At 56.8% G+C, this 12759-nt stretch overlaps 1 protein-coding gene across 1 annotated transcript in view; it reads right to left on the bottom strand.

Moving 5' to 3' along the window:
• Positions 1 to 12521, bottom strand: part of LOC119094825 (uncharacterized) — a 32217-nt gene extending 19696 nt beyond the window's left edge. The window contains exons 1-6 of the mRNA XM_037217750.1: positions 12414 to 12521; positions 11221 to 11376; positions 6340 to 6407; positions 5459 to 5618; positions 4650 to 4739; positions 2864 to 2951 (exon numbers count right to left, since the gene is read on the bottom strand). Of these exons, the coding sequence (XP_037073645.1) occupies positions 2864 to 2951; positions 4650 to 4739; positions 5459 to 5618; positions 6340 to 6407; positions 11221 to 11316 (502 nt within the window). The 5' untranslated portion in view covers positions 11317 to 11376; positions 12414 to 12521. The remainder of the gene's footprint in view (positions 1 to 2863; positions 2952 to 4649; positions 4740 to 5458; positions 5619 to 6339; positions 6408 to 11220; positions 11377 to 12413) is intronic.
• Between the last annotated feature and the right edge of the window lie 238 nt (positions 12522 to 12759).

The raw sequence follows: 12759 nt of genomic DNA, 5'->3' as shown, positions 1-12759 counted from the left end.
TCAAGCCTCCGACCGCACGGGGACGGGCAGGTCGGAGCTCAAGCGGCCCAGTGGCCAGCGGAGCACGCCGTACAGAGGACAACACCGGCCATCAAGGCTCCGACGGCACGGGGACAGGCAGGTCGGAGCTCAAGCAGCCCACAGTGGCCAGCGGCGCACGCGCGCGCCACATGGGTCCCCCAGGCTATTACACACGCGATGACCTTTGCTCCCGGCGGCCCCACAGAGCCGGATGCAGGAGCTGACCAACTTAGATGGACGGCAAGCAAGTGTCGGCATGACAGTGTCCGTCCCGGCGGGAACCCTCACCGCATGCACATGGGCAGCAAAGTTCGGCGACCGAGAAACTCAACGTGGGCAGCTTCCGTGAGGACTTGGTGAGTTCACCGGAGCAAGGAGCGCCTCAACCGCGACGGTGACTACAAACAGACGATATGTCGCGGCTCTGAACCTTCCGACATCGATTCCCAACAACCATTTACACTGCTGTGGGTCCTCTTATCTCCCATTCCCCTGACATTGACCACACTTTCATCGCTCCACGGAACTCCATCTACACCTCTCGGGCCACACTGCTGGTCGTGGTCACCGACACGTCTCAACGTCTCCACAGCCGCCGCCGGCAAAGCCCGTAATCCCTCTCCCGAGCTCCAGACACTCCATGAGGCCGCTGGCGGTTCCGCAGCCGCCGCCGACAGAGCCCGTGACCCCTCTCCCGTGCTCCAGACACTCCGAGAGAGCGCCAACGGCTGCGCAGCCGCCGCCGACAGAGCCCGTCACCCCTCTCCCGACCTCCAGACACTCCGAGGGACCGCTGGCGGTTCCGCAGCCGCCGCCGACAGAGACCGTGACCCCTCTCCCGAGCTTCAGACACTCCGAGGGCCCGCTGGCGGCTGTTGACGGCCCCAGCCCGCCGCCGCTGGAGGCTGAGCGCCGCCGCCGTCAGCCAGCCGTGTCGGCCGCGCGCCACTATTTCCGGCGGCCGGGCTCTGCATGCACCGACCGTGCGGCGGCCGAAGTTGGCTCACTCTCGCCACAGACACGCCGCGCACGGGGGCAGGGCAGGGCGCGCGGAGAGGGAACGGGCGGTGCAGAGCGGGGGCGGGAGGAGCGAGAGCGGACGGAGCACAGCGCACAGAGAGCGGGCATAGTAGAGCGCGCGGAGAGGGAGCGGGCGGACCAGAGTACGCAGAGAGGGAGCGGGCGGAGAGCACGCAGTGCCGCCTAGGCCGCTGCCATGTATGCAGACGGAACGCTCCCACACTGGACTGTGTCCGTTCCAAACGTCTCCCGCCTCCGTAGCCCTGACCGGAAACGCGTACCGCAAGTGTTTAGAGTCGACACGCACGGTAGGGTTCCGTCACCTACTCTATCTGAGCACGTGTTAAATACCACGCCACTGATTGTGTTTACTCCCGTATCATATCTCCAGTCCTTCCACTCGCCCCGTCTGTGCTCCCCGATGCCAACGAAAATTGTAAGGCCGTCCATCTGGCCTTTCTCAACATGGCTATTTGGTCTGCAGTCCGGACGTTCGCATCGTTCATTCCCCACACAAAAGGTGATTGCGAGGGGGGGGGGGACAATCAGCACCAGATCGACTCCTGAAGCTGACTCTGTCCTGTCTGACCCCCCCCCCCTGACCCCCCCCCCCCCTCCCCCCCCTCCCACCTCACCCCAGGTCACGACCGGCGGTGCCCTGTCGACACGGCTGTGTAGGGGGCGACGCCATGAGCGAGCGTGGCGCAGCGCTGGACCGGCTCCGGGGGCAGGCCGACCAGACTCCCCCCCCCCCCCCCTCCTCACGGCCAGTGCCGGACGCCTCACGCAGTCGGCTCATCGGAGGATTGGCCGTCTGTCATGTCACGGCTGACAGGATGACAGCTGTCACCTGATGCACGTCTGGAGGGGAAGCTTTCGACGCCTTTGAAGCACGTCCGCGGGCCCTCAAACAGCGTAGCCCAGCTCGTTTCAACGACGTCCACTGTAACAACTCCAGGCCAGATCGACGTCCACTGTGCGAGCTCCTGGACAGATCGACGTCCACTGTGCGAGTGCCTGGTCAGATGGACGTCCACTGTGCGAGCTCCTGGTCAGATCGACATCCACTGTGCGAGCTCCTGGTCAGATCGACATCCACTGTGCGAGCTCCTGGTCAGATCGACGTCCACTGTGCGAGCTCCTGGTCAGATGGACGTCCACTGTGCGAGCTCCTGGTCAGATCGACGTTCACTGTGCGAGCTCCTGGACAGATCGACGTCCACTGTGCGAGCTCCTGGACAGATCGACGTTCACTGTGCGAGCTCCTGGTCAGATCGACGTTCACTGTGCGAGCTCCTGGACAGATCGACGTCCACTGTGCGAGCTCCTGGTCAGATGGACGTCCACTGTGCGAGCTCCTGGTCAGATCGACGTCCACTGTGCGAGCTCCTGGTCAGATCGACGTTCACTGTGCGAGCTCCTGGACAGATCGACGTCCACTGTGCGAGCTCCTGGACAGATCGACATCCAGTGTGCGAACTCCTGGTCGGATCCACATCCACTGTGCGAACTCCTGGTCGGATCCACATCCACTGTGCGAGCTCCTGATCAGATCGCTAAAACCGTGGTCTGGCAGGTTTGGCCACAGTTTGAATGTGGAATTTGTTGCGCATAACACATGAGTGCATCACAAGCCTCAACCGACATCACGGTCGTAATGCATAACAAACGCAACAGAAAAGGATTGCAGATAACCCTGGACGCGTACTTGCTCAGTGATCTCAGCATATGTCTTAAAAATGACATGAGGGGATACAGTCTACAGATACATGACAGGGTTACAGTCTCACAAGCTAGCATGATCCAGGCGCGCAGGACTGACCTTCCACCGCGATGACCTTGTCCTTAGCCGCCTGCAGGGCAGCCTCGGACCTGTGCTCCAGGTCGGTCAGGGCGACCTTGTACTGGACCTGCGGATAACAACAGGACGCGTCAGTAATCATTGGGGATTACCTAACGACTCACGTGACGGGACAGCCCATTACCTTGACAGCCACCCGCGACGCCTGTCGCGCTTAAGTGGGAAAACAGCCGAAAATCGATCCCGGCCGGGTTTCGAACCGGGGCTGTCAATTCCGCATGCACGAAGCACTAGCTTCCCCGTTTGTCAGCGATGCCGCCAAATGACTCCTGAGCCAAAACGTTGAGCGTCATCGATTAGAGCATAAGCCGCCCATTGGCAAGAGTTTTAAGGGAGCAGAAATGGCGTGTGTAATATGTTGCGCCATACAAGAATAGATCACCCCATATCAGAAATGTTACGCCATATGTTGCGCCATGTTATGCTCACGCGTATAAAGCTCAAATGGCGTGTGACATACAATGTGTTGCACCGCACGAATTAAGCAAAGACGTAGTTTCTGTGCATGACCAATATGCTTTAAAGACGGAATGACTGATCCAAAAATACCCCCACCCGCAGCCCCCAGCACAACCATAAGATAAGTAATACCCTGGATGTAACTCCACCAACTGCACTTTGCATCCTGCGGAATACCACACGCTGAACGGGTTGGCACACGCGAGCGCGCGAGTGTGGTCCGCGTCACGTACACCCCGTGGATCAACGAGCAGGCGGTGTCAAAATAAGGCGACCCAAGAGACCAGGGCCTGGGTAACAGCGGCGTCTCCTGTATCCTCCCCGATTGTTAACTGAGGACGCTTCCTGTCCTCCGTCACGAAACAAGGCCGGGCCGAGACCTGGCCGGAGGCCTGTGTCGGTGTGTGACGCGGGCGTGACGGGCGTAACGGCAGCGCGTGTCCCACGGGCGGGGGGGGGGGGCGCCACGTCAGGCGGGCGCTCCGTCCCAGCGGGGATCTCCGCCGGCCAGTCGTGGAGGCCTCAGACGGCTGACGGCGCGGACGCCGCAGCCGGCGGCGAACAGCAGCAGCGCCGGCGCATCTCACAGCCGCAAGGAAAGAAACACAAAGAAAGAGAGAAGACACGGCATGTGTGTTCGGAGTTGGCAGACACTGAACACACATGCCGCGTGCTCCGAGAACAGGACACCGCACCGCCCACGGGCGGGCCCTCACTCGGGGTAAGCTGATTTCGAACTTGACCGCTCCGTTATTCCAAGATGGCGGATATCTCGGGGCGGTCGCAGACCCGTTCCGAGACGGCTGGTGCCTCAGAGCACTGGCGGGACGGTTTTGAGCCATGCCTGCGCCTGGCAGACTGTTGGGTAGTCTAGAGGTGGCGGGCGGTATCGCCAGGTGACCCCTAGTCCTCCGCGTTTGTTTCCCTGCAGACTCCAATGACTCCTATTTGGGGGGAAACCTGACGACAGTTACAGTCTTGCCATACTTACCATGGCCGACTCTGCACCCTGCTTATGGTCTTGTCATACTTACCATGGCCAACTCTACACCCTGCTTATAGTCTTGTCACACTTACCATGGCCAACTCTGCGCCCTGCTTGTGATCTTGTCACACTCACCATGGCCAACTCTGCACCCTGCTTATAGTCTTGTCACACTTACCATGGCCAACTCTGCACCCTGTTTAGTCTTGCCACACTCACCATGGCCGACTCTGCGCCTTGCTTATGGTCTAGCCACACTCACCATGGCCAACTCTGCACCCCGCTTAGTCTGGCCACACTCACCATGGCCGACTCTGCGCCCTGCTTATGGTCCTCCAGTTCGACGAGCCGCTCCGACATTGTCTTCAGCTGAGCTGACTTCGTCTGTACCTCCTGCAAACACGGCCGTCAAATACGCCGTAAAACACGCCGCAATAACGAAACCTGGCGGCAGGAGATGGAAACACGGCTTCGCTACGCGTCCACCGGTGACGCCACATCTAATACCGGCGATAGGACATTAGACAGAATATCGGCGATAGTAAAAACTTTCCCGTCTTTCAGAGCACTTCGCGTCGGCAGGCTGGGACTCCAGACATCAACGGCACCACCAAGATAGCTCACGAAACGAACGTTCATCCTAATATATACTTGTCTGGCCGGAGAGACCCCACCCTCCCACGTGAAACAATCTCAATTAGGACGAGCTATTTTGGTGAGCTATGAAGAAGGGAGGAGTTTAGATTGCCTATCTGGTGTTATTGTTACTGAAAACCACCTACGGCGGGGGGGGGGGGATCTCCTCAGGATTTGAGTAGTTGGTGACCTCCATGAGGCCTTAAGCTGTGACTGACGTACAAGAGGCGTTGTTGGAGAGGAGCTCCTTGAAAGAAGACCTCTCGCACGGACGAGCTTGTCAGCACGCTCCCACGAGACGTAGTCGTGGCTACTCCCTGCTCTCCCCGAGCGGCGCCACTGGTGACAGTCCCCTCCCGCGCGTGAGGCTACGCCGATAACTGACCTCCCTCAGGCGGGTCAGCTCCTCCCTCTCCCCGAGCAGCCCCGCTGGTGACAGCCCCCCTCCCGTGCGCGAGGCTGCGCCGTTGACTGACCTCCCTCAGGCGGGTCAGCTCCGCCAGCTGACTGGCCAGCTCGGCCTCGTGTCGACTGCAGTCTCGGTGCAGCTGCGCCACCAGCCGCGAGCCCTCCTCCAGACTGCGCGTCTGCTCCTGGTGCCGCGCCAACAGGCGCTTGTATCGCCCGATCAGCTGACTGCCGGGCGAGCGGGGCTCAGGTCAGCTGGCAGGGAGGGTTCAGGTCAGCTGGCCAGTGGGGCTCAGGTCAGGCGGCGGGCAGGGTTCAAGTCAGCTGGTGGACGAGGCCCAGGTCAGTTGGCAGGCAGAGCTCAGGTCAACTGGCAGGGAGGGCTCAGGTCAGCAGACAGGCAGGGGTCAAGTCAGCTGGCTGGCATATGGGGCTCAGGTCAGCTGGCGGGCAGGCCTCAGGTCAGCTGGCAGGCAGAGCTCAGGTCTACTGGCCGGCAGGGCTCGCAAGGACACGCTCCACTGACGTGGCGACGCCCACAGCGACGCTCAGGTCAGCCGGGCAATCCAACGTAAGTGTCGCGTGCTCTAACAGGCGGAGCACGTTAACGACGCCGTTGGCAATGTCATAGGCGTCCTGTTAAGTGGCAACAGTCACGGTCAGGGGCGTATGCATGGTTTCACAATGAGGGAGGTACAACTCCAGCCATGTTGAGTGAAAAATCCGTTAATGCGCAAAGCTAAGCCATTTGTTTACACATGCGCATATTCATTTTATACAATTCCCGTGTCTACGCCGACCTTTTAACCGTTGACTTCATTCAAAACCATACAACCGCTTTTAAAATCATAAAAGGGCAGGACACGTGCCCACGCGCCTACCCCTGAATACGCTCCTTGTCACGGTACACCAAGCGACCGGCACTGCGCGCGGGGCTGCGCTCACTCACTCGGTGTTGATAATCTTCATCTTGATGCGGTCCATCTCCATCCACTGCCTACGCAGCTCCGCCATCTCCTGCAGCAGAAATTAGCAGCATCACAAGGTAGCCTTCTTGCCGCCACAGTATTCCGCCGGATAAAGATATGGATGGGAGCTTTCAGAGCAAGCCTTTTGCGCGTAACATGTGCGGAGCCTATCTCCAAGCATGAAAATGACTCATCAGATGTCGTCGCCCCACCCTTCTTGATACGGGCTGAGCGCCGCCGGCGAACTGTGCAGCGCTGATCAGCACAGCGCCGGTCCCCAGCGCTGGTCGCCAGCGTTGGTCAGCGGCGCCCAGTGGCGCCACAGCGAACGGTGTACCAGTCATCCGCTCTCAAAACCCTCCGGCTGTGGATCGGTCCGGTCCGGCCGGCAGGGGGCCGGCTCGCCCGGAGAAGAGCTCTCCCGCCCGCACGCCCACGCACCCAACCGAACACGCACCCGGGAGCGAGCTAAGACGGCGCTGAGAGAGCTGGTGCACCGTGCTGGTGTACCGTGCTGGTGTACCGTGCTGGGACTGTGCTGGTGTCCCGTGCTGGGACCGTGCTAGTGTACCATGCTGGTGTACCGTGCTAGGAGAGCTGGTATACTGTGCTGGTATACTGTGCTAGGAGAGCTGGTGTACCGTGACTGACGACTGATTGCGATGCATTTCATTTTTGTTGGGTGCCTTACGAACGAAGAAAATTACGAATGAGCTGATGCGGAATGTATGATGACTGATTGATGACTAAACAACGACCATTATCTTATGAATGAACACATAACATCAGTTCTCACGAAGACACTATCAATCAATAGATGCATGAGAAGTATGCCGTAATACCAAGAAAGTTTTGTGCCTTCGCACGACCGATCTCGGATCGTGAGCGATTACAAACCACTTGACCATTCAGTAACGGCAGCGGCACCACCACATCGCTGACAATCGGCCCGTCTTGCTCTGACGTCACGGGCAACCCAAGGCCGGACGGCCTGCGCCGGATGTGACCACCGGCATCACACAGACGCGCACATACACAACCCCTGCACCGCCAATGACAGGAAGGAGGGGGGAGGGGGCTGTGGCCACCGGGATCACGCAGACGCGCACATACACAGCCGCCTGCACCGCCACAGACCGGGGGGGGGGGGGGGGAGGGGATGACCTGCGGCCGCGCCACTCCCGGCCTCAGACGGCAGGAGGGGGAGGGGGGGGGGGGGGGAGGGTCACGCCAAGAGGGACGGAGACCACGGGCACGGACAGCCCCTGCGTCGACAGGGCCAGTAACCAGCCGGGGCAACAGCAGTCACGGCGGACCTGCCGCCGGACACGGCACCGCGGTCTCGGTCACACCGCGTACCTGTCCGGACGTCGAATGACTGCTGCGTGTTTGAGTAATGGGCGCGACGAGCACGTTTGCCCTCTCAGCCATGTCCGCCATACATTCCGTTAAAGACGAATTGACGCGTGTGGGGTGCGTACATTCTTCTCGTGATGGGATCACTCATATGACCATTTCCGACAGCACAACCAGACACCACCACATACAACTAGGTGCACAAACATGATATGTTGCAAGCTACAGACCGCCTATTTACGCGTCATAAATCATTCACTCCCAGATAAGTTGAGAACCACTGCAATCTCACGCCGGTGACGCAGGTCCGTCACCGAACAAGATGCGAGCCACACCCACTCACCTCCACCACACGCACAACGCGCACATGGCGGCAGCGTCGCGAGCTCAGCTGGCGCCATCACTACCCTCACGACACCGGGGGGCCCGCCCCCGCCACCACACACAGCTTCACCGCCGCGGCGCCGCCCGCTGCGCAGCGCCGCCAGCCCCCTCCCCCTCCCAGACGGGGGGCGGGGCGGGGGCGGGACTTTGATCAAGGTCGGCGGGTGGTGAGATCGGCCCCTGTACGGCACGTGCGGGGGGAGGGCTGTAGGTGGCTGTCCGGAGGCTGGGCACCGACCAGCGAGGGCTGGCGGTCTGGGCCGGGGCCTGGTGCTGCGGTAGGTCACGGCGGGACACGGGAGGTCATATCGGTCACGGCGGGTCACGGCGGGTCACGGCGGGACACGAGAGGTCACGTCGGTCACGGCGGGACACGGCAGGAGCGACGTGAGTCAGCAGAGGTCACTGAGTCAGCCTTCTCTGGCGTAGAACGGAGTTGGCATCGGGTGTGAATATGTGGTGTTGGTGTTGGACAGCTTATAAGTTCGACAGCTCACGGCGAAGACACGCGGCAGCCTCGTGACGTCACCATCCGACCACTGAGCCCACATCCTCTACTGACACGCGCAATGTCAACAGCCCGCCCACACTGCAGTGAAGACGGGAGGCAGCGCGGCACACACGGGAGATCGGGTTTTGAAATTCGTGCAGCCTCCGAATGTACCGGGCTACGTGCGCTGAGCGCCCACGCGTCACCACCCAGCCCTGAAGAAAACAGCTTTTCCCAGCTCACCACGGTCTTTTGCCACAGCCACGCCCGAATGTCGGTCGGCGGGCGCGTCGTCTGTGTGACAGCCCTGTCCGCCTGACAAGCTCGGTATCACAATCCCCTTGATACAATGGAGGCCCTACGGCGACCGTAAAAATACCTTTACAGTGAAGAAAACAAGACAAAAAACTGTTTTAGTCCGCGACCATCACCTGGGAGATGTTTTGGCTATCACACTCTGGCACCGACAAAAAAAAAACCAAAAACGCACAAATAAGGAGTTACTAGCGCACGCATCCCTCAACCACCGCATCCCTCAACCACGGCATCTCTCATCCACGGCATCTCTCGACCATGGCATCTCTCAACACCTCATCCCTCAACCACCACATCCCTCAACCACGGCATCTCTCAACCACCGCGTCCCTCAACCACCGCATCCCTCAACCACTGCATCGCTCAACCACCGCATCCCTCAACCACCGCGTCCCTCAACCACCGCATCTCTCAACCACCACATCTTTCAACAACCGCATCCCTCAACCACGCTTTACACGCATGTGTAGAAGAACAGGTAAATTTTACTTTCAGGAATATGGTGCCGGTGGAAATAAGTCACATGCTCCATGTATGCTTTGCATCTATGACATGAACTTATAGCCTTTCCATTCTGTGCTGCTTGGTGATGAAATGACCTGCTACTACCAGGTTGCCTGTGCTGCTCTGTGAGGAAATGACCTGCTATCTGCCAGGTTGCCTGTGGTGCTCTGTGAGGAAATGACCTGCTATCTGCCAGGTTGCCTGTGCTGCTCTGTGATGAAATGACCTTCTATCTACCAGGTTGCCTGCGTTGCTCTGTGATGAAAAGACATGCTATCTACCAGGTTGCCTGGACCCTAAGTTACAAGCTCGACCATATCCACGCCACGCCGAGCTAAGTCATTATGTCATGCCATAAAGACATAGCTATACTATCATGCCAGAATGCCAGACATATATGGAAAGGTGGTGAAGTCACTGGATGTAATAGTAACAACACCAAAAAGCTTGGCAATAAACTTAGCAGTACAAATATCTTGCTCTAATGCATACAAGAAGGCAATTCCTACAAAAATGCAAAATTGATTTTATGGTATAGTAGCATAAGCACATCATTGTCATGACAACATTAAATAATACTGTGATGTTCCTATGATTGGCCTCTACCATCTGGAATGGATCCTTGACAATGATCTATTTTCATGGACCAATCTTGCCACACATTGCTATGGTACTGATATGTCAGTGCTTGCATAGCTGCACAACTTAGTGTTTTTATTTCATGTGAAGGTTGTCTACAATTTGCTGCATTATTTTAAGCAAACAACTTACAGTATGAATCAGGGTATATGCAACACATGTTTCTTTTTGGGTGCTCACTTTCTGGGGACTATCATGCTCAGTATGAATTGAAATTGCATTCCCTTAGGCAGCAGGATTACAGCATGGACTGTTCAAAGTATTGTGAGGAACCCTGGTTTAGCTTTTCAGATTATCAAGTAGAGCTAGAAGAAAAAAAGAGAAACTTGTAACACATTGGCACATATCCAACATACAGATGGAGTCTAAGAGTACATTGTTGGGTGAAAATCAACAATGTGCCTATCCCAGACAATCCAAACCTGTCATCCAGACCACAAGGCAGCTGGGAGCAGACCAGTTCTCTTCAACAAGCTAGCAGAATCAGATTAGGGCACACTGGTCCCAGGGCACACTGGTCCCCAATCACACTGGTCCCAGGGCACACTGGTCCCAGGGCACACTGGTCCCAGGGCACACTGGTCCCAGGGCACACTGGTCCCCAAGGCACACTGGTCACAGGGCACACTGGTCCCAGGGCACACTGGTCCCCAAGGCACACTGGTCACAGGGCACACTGGTCACAGGGCACACTGGTCCCAGGGCACACTGGTCCCAGGGCACACTGGTCCCAGGGCACACTGGTCCCAGGGCACACTGGTCCCAGGGCACACTGGTCCCCAAGGCACACTGGTCACAGGGCACACTGGTCACAGGGCACACTGGTCCCAGGGCACACTGGTCCCCAAGGCACACTGGTCCCAGGGCACACTGGTCACAGGGCACACTGGTCCCCAAGGCACACTGGTCACAGGGCACACTGGTCACAGGGCACACTGGTCCCAGGGCACACTGGTCCCCAAGGCACACTGGTCCCAGGGCACACTGGTCCCAGGGCACACTGGTCCCAGGGCACACTGGTCCCCAAGCACACTGACCATGGAGTACAGGGCACACTGGTCCCAGGGCACACTGGTCCCCAAGCACACTGACCATGGAGTACAGGGCACACTGGTCCCCAGGCACACCAGTCCCTGGGCACACTGGTGCCAGGGCACACTGGCCCACCACTGACCTGCTGGGCCTGCAGACAGCCGGGACAGCCGGCACTGGCACCAATCTCTGGAGCATTGCCAGCAGCAAGCATGTCAAAAAATTCCTGGTCTGCCATGCCGTCCTTATGGAGTCACATTGTCAGGGATCAAGGCAGGAACAACATTTTCTTGGTGAGCTGAAAAATAATGGGCAGTAGCAGTCAGTGACTCACTTCACCCTGAAAATGTGCATTTGTTAAACAACAGTTCAACTCTTGCAGAACTCCTGGGTGAAACTCATCATGATAGTTAGAATGAAAGGCTGTTAAACTCTTCAGATTTTAAGCCATAATCCTTTTACTCAGGGGCGGTTCTATGCTCAGATCTAAGCATCCGCATCACTTACAATCACTTGACCTGTCATCTTATATGATAATGACAGTCACCATAGCTGAGTCGATACCACACTACTAAATGCAGCCTCACATTTTAAGCTCTGCTGCATGGACATGCAAAGCTTGGGGATTAAAAGCTCCAAACTCCTGTTTTCTTGCAGTAAGGCCTAATAGCAGGGGTCTCCCCCAACCCCGTGGCATCAGTGCCGCAGGATTGAGAAACAAGGTTTGATTTACTCAATTTCCTTGATGTGTGACATTGATGTTTTAACATATTCAGAAGCTACATTAAATGCATATCCCACATAATATTCATATTTCATACACAAACAGCACATTTGGCTGCTACATCATCCAATCAACAATGAGGCCCATCTTTTGCTGCTCTTGTTTTGATGGCTTGATGCATCAGCATTATCTGAACTCCCACAGTGTCCACACAAATTGCTGCATTTCAGTCTTCTATGAAAGATCACAGCTGCATGTTGAAGTGGCAAAATGGTACTTAAATCTCTGCTTTGTATGTATCTCTGCTTTCATATGGTCAAGTGTCAAGGGGTACAAATAAGTTGTCTAAGTTCTAAGTTGTCTAATATTTTCAATTCTGATGGAGTGTGAGCTTCAGTAAACACTCCCATTGGTGCTATCCATCACGAATGAAAGATCATTCTACTCTGCTGTCAATAACCTCCAGTTCCTCTTGCTAGCAACTGGCAAGCTCATAAGAGCTAACCCTTCCTACAACCCCTTGCATATTCGGCCATCAAAAATCCAGACCATTGAATGCACAGAATCTTTGCCACTGGCATGAGCATATTGAAAACATGGCGAATCCTCACCATGGGAAGTCAGGTCACCTAACACCACTTCCACGGCATCCAGCAAAACCATATCATGTTGTTATCCACTACACAACCACGAGGGTGGAGACGAATATCACGTTTTCCATCACGAGTGAACGTTTGTGCGGGTACCCTCTGTCATAGCTGCGTCATTTCTGTATTAGTTTGATAAAGCTTAACGTAGGTAAATACAATTATTTAGCGTTAGGACGCCACACAGCCTTAGACCAGGCAGGGACAGTGTGCACGTCTCCTTCCTCCAAGCATAGAACTTCATATTTCTTTGTGGAGGCTATGGCCCTCAAATGTTGAATCAAATCCCTAATGCTGAGCTGGGGTCAGC

This window comes from Pollicipes pollicipes, unplaced genomic scaffold, assembly GCF_011947565.3.
Source record: "Pollicipes pollicipes isolate AB1234 unplaced genomic scaffold, Ppol_2.1 Scaffold_1600;HRSCAF=1878_pilon_pilon_pilon, whole genome shotgun sequence".
Classification (NCBI taxonomy): domain Eukaryota; kingdom Metazoa; phylum Arthropoda; class Thecostraca; order Pollicipedomorpha; family Pollicipedidae; genus Pollicipes; species Pollicipes pollicipes.
This window is presented reverse-complemented; position numbering and strand designations above follow the sequence as displayed.